This window comes from Primulina tabacum, chromosome 10 (genome assembly GCF_025594145.1).
Source record: "Primulina tabacum isolate GXHZ01 chromosome 10, ASM2559414v2, whole genome shotgun sequence".
Taxonomy (NCBI): Eukaryota; Viridiplantae; Streptophyta; class Magnoliopsida; order Lamiales; family Gesneriaceae; genus Primulina; species Primulina tabacum.
In genome coordinates, this window is record NC_134559.1 from 4,854,600 (window position 1) to 4,870,926 (window position 16,327).

A 16,327-nucleotide genomic window follows, 5' to 3' on the forward strand; every position below is an offset into this window, starting at 1 on the left:
ACATACATTTTTTTAATAATCGATACAACTTCACAGTAACTTAATATTAATTGTCCTATATCGGTTGGATAAATAATCTGAGAGTTGTATATATTAGCTTGGACAATCATTCCTTCTTGAGCTAGCTTTTGAGATTGAGTTAGGTCAAGTTCCAATTTTAACACTTAATAACTTGCAATCACGCTAGCCAACCATACTAAGCACTGTGTGACAAAATCACCGGAAAAAATACTGATAAAAAATCGAACTTCCTAATTATTGATCAATTGTTCATCTACTACACCATCTAATAATATTGCTTAAATTCTTGTCGTCATGTTCATAATAATATATATCTCAAACATATTGGGTTTGGGAGAAGTTCTTATCCCAAGAGGACACGTGGCAGACTAAGGATGGATGGATCATTACAGATGATTGTGGAACTAATTCCTTCTTGCCAATCAGTCCCCTGTAAACATGGAATCATCATCATCTCAAGCAAGTATCTAATCGTGGGTATTTTTCTTGCACAATTCCCTGCATGCATTTATTTTAGAATACACGTATACAGAATTAAACTTAATTTTTTAGGTAAAAATAATATATAAATAACTTAATTAGTTTTAATAAAACCCCATAAAAATTGTTAGCTGCTATATTAAATACGAAATAATAACATGACAAAAACTTGTGTGAAACGATCTCACGAATAATATTTTGTGAGACGTATCTTTTATTTGACTCATCCATTAAAAAATATTATTTTTTATACTAAAAGTATTACTTTTTATTGTAAATATCGATAAAGTTAACTCGTTTCACGGATAGAAACGGATAAAGATTAGTAACATTATCTCTTATTCTAAGCTTTAAAAGACTTCATCATCATTGTGTGGATGAATTGATTGGTGGTCCAAGACTCCTAAGTTAAAAAGAGATTATTTTGTAACGCCAGCAATTATGAATTCGCTGTCCAAATATTGTCTTATTTGATTGAGCAGGATCACATAACTCTGGGACCACCACACACAATTTTGAGGGAATAATTTCTTCTTCTTTTTTTTTAATCATAAAAATCCCTTTTGATAGCATTTAACTTTCAATAACTTCAGGTTTAAAAAAAAAAACATATAACTCCCATAATTAAACAAATCAAAACACAATTTCAAAATCATTTGGCAGCTTACTTTAAAGTAGCAATAATGTGGAATTTGATAGCTAAATAGAAACAGACATTTTGTAATACAAACTTCACTATCAAAGTTCTCAGTGATATAAGAAAATTTGGTAATAACAACGACAATCCATTCTCAAAAGAGTTTTTAAAAAACAATAATAACCCAATACATACACAATTTTATATGATGCAAGAAAGAATAAAAACCTTGCCGTATGAAGAAATTGTGATCAAAAGTAAATGTCAGTTTGCTTGGACTGTGCTTTGAGGCCTTTCAGCTTCTTCAATATGTTTGTGAAATAATCCTGCAGATATTTCTCTAGCGTGCTAATATCTTTGGCATCAACTCCAAGAAGATTGTATGTCTCAGCCATTGGGTTGGAGAAAACAGTATCACTACTAAGAACCTACAAAAAAAAAAGTAAATCATTTGGGGTTTTGTGTCAATTCCAACAAAATTTCAACTACATATCATCAGTCCACTGTTTATGAAGCAAATCCATCAACGATTATTCAGGAAATTCGATAATTCCAATTTGATCAAGTATCGAAATTGGCATGCCTCAGTCTCAGTTAAACTAATAAAGAAACTGCATGGATACTTGTAGTTGCAGTGCAGAATCTGGAACAAGTAATCAATTAATACCTCAGAAAACGCCAATCTATCAGCGACGTCGTTGGTCCACTCAAACAAACGAGTCAACTGGCGTGTGAATCTTAAAATTGAGACAGGAACTGTGGTAACGTTTGCATCTTGACCAGCGAGTCTCTCGCACAAGGTTATCACCTGTAAAACACCAGGATGATTTCAAATCATAAAGTTGATTTTACAGTTAGTGAACGGTGGCATGGCTGGGACGAGAAAGAATGAATAATGTATTCTCAAGCCACAAGAACAGAGTGTTGAAAAAAGCCACTATCACATCTCCACAAACAACGTTTTCTCAAATTTAGGGCATGTCATTCTTCTTTACCTCTTGAGTTGTCCATGCACGAGGCCCGGCAAAAGTAAGGAGTTTTCCGTTGATATTCTCATTTCGTATAGCTATAAATGTTAATCGAGCAATATCCTGGAAATATAGGGTAGTTGTTTGAGGACTTTAATTACATGCTAAATTAGCAGATTAAGCTATAATAGTTTACTTGGGTATCCATATATGCTATTCGTGTGGGAGCATCAGTACCCCAAACAGATTTCTCTTCCAATATGGGCACCGCATACTGTCCAATCAGACCCTGGAAATATTAACACCAAAAGGAAATGAAAAAACTAATTCAGATGTCAAAGAGTTGTAATTAAACAGAACAAAAGGATGAAGAAAAGTGGTACGGAGAGAAGAATCGCAAACTAGAACGTGTCAAAGAGCAAGGTAGTAACAAACTCTAGGGTAAACAAACAGATTGGATGTAATTTTTCATTGTTGTTCAGTTGATCAGGCCTTATATTTATCAATTGCATTCACGTCAATGTGGAAGGAAATAGTACCAAAGAAATTGGAAAAAAAATTAAAAAACACCAAACATTAAACAAAAAGAAGGCATTCACCTGCATGAAACCACATAGCCGGATAGTGATGTGATTCAGGCCTGAATCGCGGATAAATTTCTCAGTGCAGTGTTTGATCTCCATAAGTGGAACTTCAGGATGCTTATCACAATTATGGATTGAAAAGAAGACAAATTTTTGGATTCCCATGGCCTTTGCGCATTGAATGAGAGCAACCTTTCCTTTCCAGTCTACCTAAAGTGAAGTTTAACTAAGTATGACAGATTTATGTAAAATATTAAATGGAAATTATTGTAGAAACTCAAAAACCCTCCTACATCAATCCTACTGTGTAATTGGTAATATAATGAGATTGTTGGCAAGTATCCTCACAGTTTTTATAGGTTCCTCCGGTCGTCCTGTAGCACAGTCAATAACTGTATGGATACCAACCAATGTCGCCGGTATCGTCTCAGGTTTGCTCAAGTCTGCCTGCACAGAAACACTTTGATTCAGTACATTATCGTACGGTGACAGTAATTATTTTCATAGATGCCTAAATTTCAGATTATACGTTAAAAATGAGTACACTGACAAGCTAAACACACAATTAACCCTTAATAAAGCAATAAAAAGTATAGGACATAAATTCTTCCATTTTGGGGAAAGTATGCAACGCCAAATCTACCCTGTGCAAGAAATCACAGTTATAACATCAGGGTTATAGACATCATTTAGGCAAAAGAAAAAAACAGACACTCCAAATTCCAAAAACCGCTTAAAAAACACATGAATGCCTAGGACAAGTTTAGTAGGGCCGTGATTTGCACACAACTCACTTCACTCAATGATTACTGTACTAACATCAAGCTCACATATTAAGCAGTGAGTTTTACATTGACAACAGTGGCGCCCCAGTCACGTAGGAAATCAGCAGGAGCAGGGCGAGGCCTGACAAGGCACCTAACGTCATATCCTTCATCCAACGCCCGCCTCACAATCTGCCTGCCCAATGTGCCCGTGGCGCCTACCACCAGTATGCTGGTAGGCCTCACAGGAGTCCCCGGGGCCAAATTTACAGCGGCGCATTTGATCAAAGCTGCATTGCCCCTGCCTAAATCAAAGCTAAAGAGTCACAAACTCTATCAACAATAAAGAGCAATGGTACAAAATGGCGCGTCAAAAGAAGTCAAAGGATCACCCTTAGAAGTAATAATCGTAGCAGAGGAAGAGGAGTGAGGGGAGGTGGATGCAACGGAGTCCGGTGCCAAAGTACGCCGCCAGGAAAGGGAGGCCGGCTGCGGACGGCGGAGAGTGAGGGTGGGGAATTGGGGGTGGAGAGTTGAAGCGGCCATAAATAATAATCAAGCAGCTTGCAGGGACTGTGCGACCTTTACTGTCCGTGAGAGCGGAACAACAGACGCGGAAGATGCCACGTCTGCAACCTCTGGATTAGGCCACTTTACTCTCCACGAACCACATCATTTTTTAATTATTAAATTTTAAAATACTAAAATTCAACAAATTTAATTTTTTTGATCCTAATGAAATCGCGACAACAATATTTTGATGCGCGTAACTGTAGATGTAAAGGATCCAAATTAAACCAAACAGTATTATGTTTGAGCTTTGATTCGTTTAAGATTGTTCGAGACTTCGAGCTCGAGCTCGATTCGAGTTTTTATTATCAGGCTCGAACTTGGTTTGTCTTGAAATTACCAAGGCTTGTTAAAAGCTCGGGCTCGGCTTGTTAAAAGCTCGTTTAGCATGTTAATCAAGTCAGACTCGATCTTGATTCATTAATAGCTCGTTTAGCATGTTTAACAAACTTGGCTTGAGCTCGTAAAGCATAGAATTGAGTTCGAGTTTGAGTTTGATTCGAGCTTGTTAAAAATTAAATATATCTGTAAACTAATTTTAAATCAGACATAAAAATGTAAATTCATTCAGTGAATAACCAAAACGACATAATTAAAGCTAAAAACACATAAATCAATATATTATTGAACATTCCAAAATAATACATCTAGAATATTCATCATACACTGATATCACCATATAAATAACAATGAAATAATTTCACCTCTTTAATACTTCAATTAAGTCTGGTGAAAAAGTAGGGATGACGTCAAATAATCCATTAAAATCAGGAATTATAAAATCATCTCCAATAACAACTAGTCAAGTATCTTACAAAGTTCATAATAACACTAATACTAATATTTTAATTTGTCTTGTGTTCAATTCTTTCCATTGACATTAATACGAATATTTTTATTTGTCAACTCAACAAATGAGTCAAGCTCAAGCTTACGAGCACCTAAACGAGTCGAGCGCGAGCTCGCGAGCCTGTTATCAACAATATATACAAATCATTGAAATCGTGACATAAATTTAAGAGTTTTAGGTGTCGATAAGTTTTAATTGAGTATATTATTTATATCAAATGTAAGACACCAAAAAACAATAAATATAAGAACAAAAAATTCAGAATATAACACAAAATATAAAAAAGTTTAAATATCAAATAAATCAAATTTTATATATATATATATATATATATATATATATATATATATACTAAACAATTAACACAAAATTATTTTCAATTTAGAAGAGTTCTTCAATTTAAAATGGAAGTTTTGTTTTGATTTTTTTTATGTAAAATATGTAGTGACTTGATGAGGTTTTTAGTATAGTAAGAATGATAATTATGGAGTTATATATTTTGGTATCCTCTAAGGTAGTTAGTCTAAGAGTCTCATACCTAATAATATAATAATAATAACTAGTGTATCGACGCACGCGTTGCGTGTTTGTACAATATTTGTATAATTTATTAGGTTTATATTTAAATGAAGATCAAAATATAATTATAAGAAATATTGAGATACTTCACTCTATTTTTTATATATGGATTAAAAAAATAAATAGAAAAAAAAAATTAATAAAAAAATACCTAATTAAGAATTGAATTGAGTAAAAAATATACGTAATAAGTCATTAGACAACGTATGTTTAAATTGTCTGCGATTATATTGTTGTCCAATTATTGAATCGAAAAAATAATGACATCAATGTTTTAGAGGCATCCAATATATTTTCAAATTTGGCTCAAGGCATTGCTCCTCCTGCCAATTATACTATTTATGGCAAAGAATATAATACTGGCTATTACCTAGCAGATGGTATCTACCCAAAGTGGTCAACTATTGTGCAAACTATCAGTAACCCACTTGGACCGAAAAAAAGATATTTTGCTATGAAACAAGAGTCGTGTAGGAAAGATGTGGAGCGAGCATTTGGTGTTCTACAATCTCGATTTGCAATCGTGGCAAATCCAGCACGTTCGTGGCGTAAAAACAATTTGCATGATATAATGACAGCATGCATTATCATGCACAACATGATTATTGAAGATGAACGTGACCTCAGTGCACCAATTGAAGATGCAAGGGAAGCACCGCTTGCCGATGTGGAAATGGTGGTCAATGACGAAAGTACAAGATTCGAAGAATTTCTCTCTCGGTATAAGAAAATAAAAAACAGAGATGCTCGCTATGAACTACGAAATGCGTTAATTGAGCACTTATGGGAAGAATATAGTAATTCTAATATTTAATATTGTGCTTGTATCGTATTTATTTCTTAAAATAAATATTTGTATCATTTTCAATGTTTTTTATCTTATATATAATGTTATGCTTGTATTGTATTTTATTCTTGAAATAAATATTTATATCGTTTTCAATGATTATATTGAAATAAAATATTTGTATCATTAAATAATTATTTTATTTATATAAAATAATTAATCAATTTTGTAATAAATAATGAAATAATATAATTATATCTATTATGTATAATTGTGTAATGGAATTATAAATAGTTATTATTGAATTAAAATTAATATTATAAGAATATTCTGAGAATATTCTTTTGTAGTGTAGAATGTAGTGTAGATAGGTTGGAGATGAATTTAGTGTTACACTATTGTAGTGTAGAATATAGTGCAATGTAGGGTTGGAGATGGTCTAAGACTCAACTGCCTTAATCTGTTATGTTCGATCATCATTTGCTCATATGATTGAGTCTTGTACTTTGGTATTTTTGGTGGGTTTTTTTTTTCCTTCTGTTTCTTTGCTACTTTTGTTCTCGTGAAGAATCCATTTTCCGGGCCGTCGATGGTTTGTTTCGTTCGTTTGAGGTTCATATTTTTTACTACTTGATTGATGAATGGTCCATGCACATAAGATAGTCGTGGTTTCTACTTCCTTGTGTTTTCTCTGTGTGTGTGTCCCCCCCCCCCCCCCCCCCCCCCCCCCCCCGTTTTATTAGATCTGGATGGGTTGTAAGATTTGAGGAATGGGGCCTTTTTTATTTGTTAAATTATGTGCCTGTGATCTTCGTAAAGATTGAAATTTTAAATGGATGGTATGGTAATCATACTCCGTTTAGAGTTGGGATCTTTTTTTCTTTCTTTTCCTTTCGATGTTTTGAGCTCCGACTTGCATTTGAGTGGGACTTTTGAAAGTATGGAAATGTATGATTGATTGTTTCAGGAAAAAAAAGATTGTTTCAGGAAAAAAATCTGATTGATTGTTAAATTTATGGTATGTTCTCTATTGATATGTTAATTCACTACTTCGTTGTTTGGCTTTTATAGATTTTTTTATGTTACTTAAGTGGAAAGAAATGGTTTTTTTCTTGGGGCTGGGCTGGAATTCTCGAGCAAAACATAGGTTTTTGTATCCTCTGCTTTATTCTTCTCTGGAACGTGGCTACTATCTTATGTATTATGAACTCTGCTGCTTCAAACTTCAATGGTATTAGGATATGGGAGGTGGGAGGGAAAAAAGAGGTTGCTTTACTGTTTTACGCGCGCGATTGTTTTTTTTCCTTTTTAAATCTAGGAAGATTACATAAATGATAACGATTAATGTGATCAAATAACATTGAACGAAAGTTGACGCATGCGAGCTCACGAGCCGAATATTTTTAGGCTTGAGCTTGTTTGATTAAATTTTCGAGCTCAAAATCGAGCTTGAGCTAGATCTGATATGATTAACAAATGAACTCAAACGAGCTTCTTATCGAACCGAGCTTCGAATAGCTCACAAACAGTTTGGTTCATTTACATCCCTACACGTAACATAAATTCTCAAAATAACACAATAGCTTGTAAATCAATAATTGCTTAGTTATTTGATGATATGAATAAATGCATTCTCTGTTATAAATTTTTTTTTAAAAAAATATGATGATATTATGAATATTTTAGCTTCAATATTAATATTATAATAAAAAAATATTTTTAAAATTTAAACAATCTAAAATTCTTCCATAAAGATATTATGGCCCAACCATTTTCCTCCCATTATGAAATTAAAATATTTATTCTTAAATTTGTTATGTTATACTAACCACCATTATTTAACTCAAAAAAAGTGAAATTATATCATAAATTCAAGGCATTATTTTTCGCTTACTTCGAGTAAATTCGTTTAAATTAGCCTCAACTCACCTTTTACACAGTTGAAATTGCTAACAAAATCAAAAGGGGCTCAAAATTTTGATTGAATGAGATGCGACGACAAGATCCTCATCCACTCCAACATTATTTATAATCAAATGAATGAGATTTAAATGAGGGCCCTAACACCAAGCTGCTGCATTTCTCTAAGCTTCCAAATAGAGTAAGGAGCAGCATAGCCATCTCCAAGTTCAGCATCCAACTGCTGCATAGCCCATGCATAATACACCGTCTGAATTGTGTCCTGTTTTTCAAATATACACCTCAATCAAAAAAAATCAACACACTACATGTTCTGATTTCAATGGAACTCGGAGCCCAACAATTATAAGACTTGAATTCATCAATGATATTGCTGAAAATTAACAAACAATCATATTGTCAGAATAGAGTGCACGTAGGTTGTTCGTGTGCATGTCAACTACTATTAGGCAACCATTCCACCAAAGGCAAATATTGGTGACTATCTAAAGCAGAATCCGAGTTTCCTGATTTAGGAAGGCTCCAAACTTCTTGTTTTTGAATATATACACCATATGTTATATGATATCTGATGATCCACAAGCACATGAAGTTAAATTGATGGCTCGTATAATATAACTTCAACAATGAGAAGCTGAGCAGAGAACCCACAAACTAGACAAAACAAGACCATTTATAAATGCTTCTTCATTTATTTTTAGAGGTTCAATGCAATAAAGGTCTCAGCTTTACCTGACTACCTTCTGTTACTGAACCCAGTCCATCGCGTACACAGTAGACTTGCTGCGTTTGGAACTGTGACAATGTCGAACCAAAAGAGTAGTACATGTCAACTATTGAGCTTTTTCCGCATGGAACATAGAAAAAGTATGCATCATGACAGACGAGTTCTTCATGGAAGATCAAAATGATGATTCAACAGAGACCAGCAAATACCCTTCATGGTTATTTTGATCTCAACTCAAGTACCAAAATAGGGAAGGGGAAATAGTTGCTCAACAGGGTAAATTACATCCACTTGTATGATGCTTGTCCACATCATTCCTTCCGAAAATCTTGATCATGTTCACCTCCGTAAAGGTCTATGAAATTTTACATTTACACACTCAAGGACTTTATAATTTGGGTGATTGATATCATGTTCCAGAATAATAAAAGAAAATCATATTTATACACACTATTTCAAAATTTATCTCACCAACATAGCCAAAAATACCAAGGAGAATTGATTACAAGCAAAGTGATATAAATGAAAGCCTAGATGCAGCGAACTGTTGTCAAGTAAATACGAGTTAAAAATTAGGCATTTTTTAAAATTATTTGTCTTGTTGTATCATATTGCAAAAACATACAGAAACTTCAACTCCTACTCTAGCAACATTAGTATTATATTTTAATCCTTGATCAATATATTTTTTTCCCTCAATGTAAATTTCACAAAACTTGCTGAAACTTGAAATTTGTAATTTTTATAATTATTTTTTGATATACTAAAAAAATGAGTTATTATTCATGATTATTTCAAGTTTACATTATTCAATAGGTTATTAATGGATGTTGGTTTCAAGGCACATAGTTGAAATTATGGCTGTTAAATGATTTACTAATTTGGACATATACTAAAGAAGTAGATATAGTTTACCCCACTTGAAATTCTGCAATATGTCAATTTAAATCCAGGAATAAAAAATGCAATGATTTTTCCTCCTTTTTCAGGAGGTGATGTGTTTATGTCACTAGGAATATAGGATGTATTCCCATGATTCTCCTCATAAAGGCAAAGAGAGAGCAGACAAGTGAGTTCTTACTGCCACAATTATAATGGGAGTGTCTCCCATCATTTTAGTCTCTCGAATCTCAACTTCTGATATGTGCAAAATCTGCAAGGAAGACACAGAGAAAAAAAAATATGGACATGGTTGACATCCCTAAGCTATGAATGAGAAGCACAAAACGTGGTATGATGTATTCTCACCTTGTTATCAAAAAAGATCCCTTGGCTTTCAAAAGCTTTGCGCTCTGCTACACACCGCTCAATGACGTGAGAAGTACAGTACTTCTTCAAAACATCCGCATCCCCCTATAGACAGCAAAGCACATAAAAGCATCCATCAAGTTAACTCAACAATGTGCTTTTTAAAGTTATGCCTTTTGTGTCCAAACTAGTGAATATCATAGATAATCCAATTTCCGTAGCAATATCAGACCCATGGAACACCAAATTAGATATCAAGTTCAACCCTATGCCCTAATGGACTTGAAGACTTACTTTAAAATAAGCATTAAGAACTGGTTTGACCACTTCTTGAACCTCAGCTACAAAATCTGGTAAAGAAAAAGTCCTGCCACAAAGTCAAGTGAGCGATATAATATTTCTGAATAGCGCAGTTATTTTTAATAAAACTTAAAACAAGGACAAGTTATCCTACGGGTCTCTGCGGCGAATCTCTTTAAATGACATGGCAGCATCTGATTCTCCCAGAACAGTCTCACTAATACTGGCAAACAAATAAACAATTTATAGTCATGTTAATGCTTTAGAAAGTAAAAATTAAAATTTAGGAGAAAGGTGGGTAAAATACTCTTGGATTTTGTGAACAACTGGATGATCACTAGTCTCCCATCTCTCCCGCATATCTTCAGCAATCTGCATTTTATCAATGAGGATGAGAAACTGATGCTGAAACAGAAATATGCTGGAAAATCACGAAATATATAAATTGAGATTCATCTCACTTTAATCATGTCCAAGATAAAACCAAGAAACTTAAGCAGAAAGAGTCACCTCGCTTTAACCTGTCACCGCATATCTGTTCTCTCCCATGCACATCTATAAACAGTTTATGTATTTGTGATTCATGGTATGAATTTGGGGATGGTTGTGTATAATAAGAAAGTGGAGAAAATTAAATGGCACATGAAAATCCAACTACTGTGACAGCTATTAAATAACCTTAGTAATCAACAATTTTGACAACTTAATGCGACCAAGTTCTCTCAATAATATCCGTTAAACTGCACAGTAGCATCTAGGAGAAACATTACACGCTGCAATTCCATTTCACAATATAAATATCCGTTAAACAGTAGCATCTAAGAGAAACACAGAACAAAACAAATTAACAAATTAGCTTCTCTCTAGCAATATATTATTTAATCACACAAGCAAAACAGAAAAAACAACAGGCCTTTCTAACGTCATATGTGCTAATTTCTTCATTTAAAGATTAAAGATAGATGACTGATAAGTATTCACAAAAAGTAGTGTTCATATATAAACTCCTATTTCGATGCTCGAGGGGCAGACACCTGACTGAAGAAATTGTGGATTTCAGTAGTGTGGATAAAAGTGTAAACAGAGGGCACAACAGAGAAAACTAAAATATCATATTTCACGTTTCAAACCTCCTGGCTCTTTTCAAGTACGGGTTCACTTATTCCACTAACACGCTTGAACATAGGATGGCCTCGCATCTGAGACATCAGTAAAAAAACGTTAAGTCAAAAAGGGAACACAAAACATAACTAATCCAGCATACAAAAGAGCAGATATGGATTCTCATGTCATATCACCTTATTCTTGAATGCCTCCCATTTCTTACTCCATGGGGATTGCTTTGAAGGTAACACCACAATCTCAGTTCGGGTGCTTCTTTCAAAGTTTGACGGATGATGGACCAGATGAAGCATCATATTCGAGGCGCTTTCTCCTATCGGATTGCCTTTCAACTCATCTTTCACGATCCCATAGCTCTTCTTCACCAAGTCAATGGGCTTCACTTCCTTCACTTTGTGGAAAGCTAAAGACACCTTGGGAGAAATAAAATAAAAACCATCTTTCAACTTGCCAAATAGAGTTTTGACATTATCATCAGATTCAGGTCGCTGTTGCTGCCCCTGTTGCTTTTCTCCTCCACAGGAAGACTTGTCTCCACCGTGGCCATTTGAGCAATGACTTGATGAAGTTCCTTTGGATCCTGTTGGCTCTTGCTTTCCAGCACCAAAACTTTCTTTAACCTGAACAAAGATTTAGACAGTTCGTGATTAGCAAGTTTTCTAGAACTGAATAATGTCACACAAAATGGAACAGACATGTGTTCTATCTTGAACCAAAACTTCACACCTCAATTTTAGCAGCAGCAATCTTTTCTTCCATGTCAGCATAAACCTTCATGAAAACAAAGTAACCCAAAAGTCAGTAACATGTGCAAATTGATAGATAAAAACTAAAACCAGTCCATTTTTTCACCTAATCAGTCATTTGTTCAAGCTTAAATTAAATTCTGTTAATTCAGCCATCATCCCATCAATCGACTTTGCAAGCTCCTTAGCAAATTAGAATTGCATTCATGGCAATATTATCCAGATTTCACATAACAAGAAATTCATCACAGCCACAAAAAGTTCGGCAAAGTCTATTCAAACAAATTTTATATCACAGCAAAACAATAGACAACAAAGTTGAGTCTCAAGTATTGTGTGCTCAAGGTAAAAAAGCTTTCCAACATGGAAATACAACCAGAAAGGCAAGCAAAAAATTTGAAGAAATGGAGTGCTAGCAACAGTACTCTAGCCTTGATAGAGAAAAACCCCCAAATTTTCCAATATTCCGCAGGAAGTAGTGAAAAACAAAATGCATTTATAGTGAAAATTCCGCATCTATATCTTTCCGATCACCTCTCAACGCCATTACAAAACCAATAAGAGAAATTTATACCTTTTTTGCCTTGGCTTCAGCCTCTGTCCAAACACCATCGACATTCTTGTAGAGCTGCTCAGTAGTCTGCTTCGTTCTGCATTTCGCCATTTCACCAGCTCAGAGCTCCCATTGGAAGTGTCTGCCAGCCTTGACATACAACAGTATGTCTCAGCCTCCACGATACAAGTGCTCGCTAAACAAATTGTAATTATATTACCTAGCTTTCAGATCCTCTTTCACGCTCTTTAGTTCATGTGCCTTCTCCTTAAAATCCTTAATGGACTGTTGAAATTCCTGGTTCCTACACCAAACAAACGAGTCTCTCGTCTCAATTGAAAACAAAAACAAAAAAAATGAGCATGGTATTGATTGGGCACATTGCAAGTCTGTCAATGGCCACAAGTTAAGCAAAGGAGGCTTGAGCCCAAATGAAAAGATAACTGTAATAGAGCATCAATAGTCACAACTTAAGTTGTGATAAGCTCGAAACTATGTGGTCATGTATATACACAAAATATACATGAAAGCAAAAACAAAAACCCATCGCTGACTGACCTCCTTTTTCTCTCAGTTTATGCCAAAAAAAAAAAAAAGGCTTCGTAGAATTAGTAGGATTAAAATAAAGTAAAGTAAGGCACGCAAAGAAAAGATGACTAGTCTTTACCAAAAATTGAACTTATATTTCGCATTCCAACCTATTCCAGCATAAAACACGAATGGAAAAGAATCAAAATAACTGAACATAAAGACTGCAATAAAATTGAAGCATCAAGGAGAATAGCATGTATTCATTAAATCAAGAAGAAAAGAAGATGCCCAGTGTTTTTTTTTTAATATTACCTGTCGACTTCACCTTTGATCTTCTTAGAGAACTCGTTGAACACGCTGAACTCACGTCTAAGCATATTCCCATTGGAATAAACGAACTGCGGCCTTCCCCGTCTACTCGAGGCCTACACAGAAACAACCGCACAAGCTATCACCAGATCAAGTTGCCATATTTCATGCATACCCCCCCAACAAGAAAGCACACGCACACGCACACGCACACGCACACGCACACGCACATTTGGAGAGAGGAGTAGGTGAGACCAGGAAGCGTGTACCTGCTTAGATGGTATTAATTGTGGTCGAAGAAGTATATGCTTGTTGATCAAGAAATCTCTAAGGAGTTTCCTGCTAGCCATCTGACCCACCCGGGGATTTTCCTTCTTCCCTCGTAAATTGTTATGTAGAAAAATGCAGAAAGAAACCAAATTCTTAGGGTTTTGTGTAGTGTATTGTGTTTCAAACTCGGCAGAAGAGGAGGAGGCTCTGGTGTGGAGGATAGACGCAAATGAATTTTCTTGCCCTAATGCTGAAGTTTCCGGCTCTCTTCGAGTTTCCTTTTTTTCTTTTAAAATTTACTTTTCCTCTGTGTGTGTGTATCTTTTTTGCGGGATAATTTTTGTTAAAAAAGTACTTAAAATTATTCATTGGCCTCACGTGACCCCTTTCTACTCTTTATTTCATGGGAGATCAATATCATAATTAAACATGTATTCAGTCTCTATTCTATCAAAAGTTTTTTTGCAGTCTTTGATTTACAACAAAAATGTTTTTTTGCACTCTCGGGTCATAATTATTTTTCGGATGAAATTCGGTACAGAACGTTGAAAATTTATAACATATATATGATATTGTGGAACAAATTGTTTTAGATCTGGTACAAAAGATAAATTTTGAGGTATAAAATTGTAACAATTATATTAATATCAATACTTACCGACCAAAGGCACTAACTACGGTTTTAGGTACTAAAATCCCACGACCTGCCGGTTCGAACAGATCGAATCCAGACGGTTGACGATATTTGATTATTATTTTTTAAAAAAATGGACGCCCATGATTATCATATCAATTGGTCGTTCTCCAACGATCATGATCAAATGGTCGCTGATCAACTCGGTGGGTTTGAACCATCGGGTCGACCCTTATTTGATTTATATTTAAATCACTGTAGTATCGTAATGATAAAAGATGATGAAGTGATATGTTGCAATTCGAAATTATTATACTTAAATAGAATAAAAAACAAATAGACTAAACTGTAATATAAAATAATAAAATCGGATGTGTCCGATCTGTAAACAAGTCGCAATGAAATAAATAACGTTGTTCCATTACATCAAATCAAAAAATCAAAACCCACGGAAAAAAATGGATGAATAAAAAAACACCTTCAATTCAAACTTATGAAATCAAAATTTGAAATCAACATCTAACCTAAGGCCAAAAAATAACAATACCAGCAGGTAAACCACAAAACCTCATGAAATGTAAGTGTTCAAATTCTTTAATAACTTCCTCTTTTCCACATCTCAGGAGTTGTCTGCTGGCCATCAGAGCATTTTCTTTGTCCCTTCGAATTTCATTTGGAGAATGCATAAAGGATTTTAGAGTTCTACACCACCACCAGAAGGCGCAGACAGACGAACGTTAAGACTTCGACGATTGAATGTGTATATATAAAATTTTCAACGAAAGCATATATATTTGCTTATCTATATCTTTACTAATATATAAATGTTGATGTTTGCGGTAGTGTGACTTTATAAAACCAATTAATTTTTACAAAATATTTTATCTATTTACACAAATAATTTTTTCATATAATTTACTCATAAATACAATATCTAATATACTTTAAAAATCTAAAATTCATGCATTCTCTTTACAAATTTCATATTTGGGTATATTCAATCTTGGAAATTTAATTACTTTTATTGACTTTTATAGAGTTTAAAAGTATAGAGGTATTGAACATAGACTTTTATAAACTCTATAAAAGTTTAGTGGTATTCAAATTAGATTTTTCTAGAGTCTTAAAAAATCTAGTGGTATCCAATCTTAACTTTTTTAAAATCTATAAAAATCTATACGTATCCAATATTTCCATAGATTCATAATGATTCTAATATAATTCTTTATGTACAAACCTTAAAACTCTAGGTACAACTATAAAAACTCAAAAATTGTCTTCTATTCACCCTAAAGATTTTGGTAGACTTTTAATCAAATAAAATATCTTTATCACCCATATATCTCTCTTCTTCATTCAAATACGACGCTTTTCTCCTCTCTAAAGATAAGTCGAGGGTTCCTCGAATTTCAGAGGTATGATTCCTCTCTTGAATCATTATTGATTTGATAAAAAAAATATTATGATTTATATGTATTTCTTTCTGTGTTTCGTTCGTTGTTTGTTTATATCTGTTTATGTGTGTGCACCAAATTTTTGCATAGATGTTTATCGTTTGAATCAAACGATGTGTGATAGATAAATAATTTTTTTACTAGATTGTTCTTATAATGTTAGAAGACTAAAAAAATAATAGTTCCAAATTCACAGTTGTTTTCATAATTTATCAGATACATTTGTATTGAAGTTTGTTTTCAAAATCTGATGTATTGAGTTTGTATAGATGA

At 33.9% G+C, this 16,327-nt stretch overlaps 3 protein-coding genes across 3 annotated transcripts; 1 reads left to right on the plus strand and 2 right to left on the minus strand.

The window, feature by feature from the left end:
- Positions 1–1,201: 1,201 nt before the first annotated feature.
- On the minus strand, positions 1,202–4,083 carry LOC142505911 (protein HIGH CHLOROPHYLL FLUORESCENCE PHENOTYPE 244, chloroplastic-like). Its single transcript, XM_075619055.1, has 8 exons — positions 3,847–4,083; positions 3,542–3,759; positions 3,039–3,137; positions 2,706–2,900; positions 2,303–2,395; positions 2,134–2,229; positions 1,806–1,946; positions 1,202–1,566 (listed from the first exon to the last, which is right to left on the minus strand). Exons 1-8 carry the CDS (start codon positions 3,998–4,000, stop codon positions 1,390–1,392), a joined length of 1,173 nt encoding a protein of 390 aa, XP_075475170.1. The 5' UTR covers positions 4,001–4,083; the 3' UTR covers positions 1,202–1,389.
- Positions 4,084–5,907: 1,824 nt separating this feature from the next.
- LOC142506049 (uncharacterized) lies at positions 5,908–6,267 on the plus strand. The gene has a single exon (XM_075619186.1). The coding sequence runs from the start codon at positions 5,908–5,910 to the stop codon at positions 6,265–6,267; it is 360 nt and encodes a 119-aa protein (XP_075475301.1).
- Positions 6,268–8,134: 1,867 nt separating this feature from the next.
- On the minus strand, positions 8,135–14,255 carry LOC142505223 (mitochondrial import inner membrane translocase subunit TIM44-2-like). The gene is given in 16 exon segments (XM_075618111.1): positions 8,135–8,422; positions 8,893–8,955; positions 9,969–10,040; positions 10,136–10,240; positions 10,430–10,502; positions 10,590–10,658; positions 10,743–10,807; positions 11,566–11,634; positions 11,734–11,826; positions 11,828–11,874; positions 11,877–12,177; positions 12,284–12,328; positions 12,878–12,953; positions 13,077–13,160; positions 13,700–13,812; positions 13,966–14,255. Coding segments are annotated over 16 exon segments (1,491 nt in total). The 5' UTR covers positions 14,047–14,255; the 3' UTR covers positions 8,135–8,287.
- Positions 14,256–16,327: the final 2,072 nt, after the last annotated feature.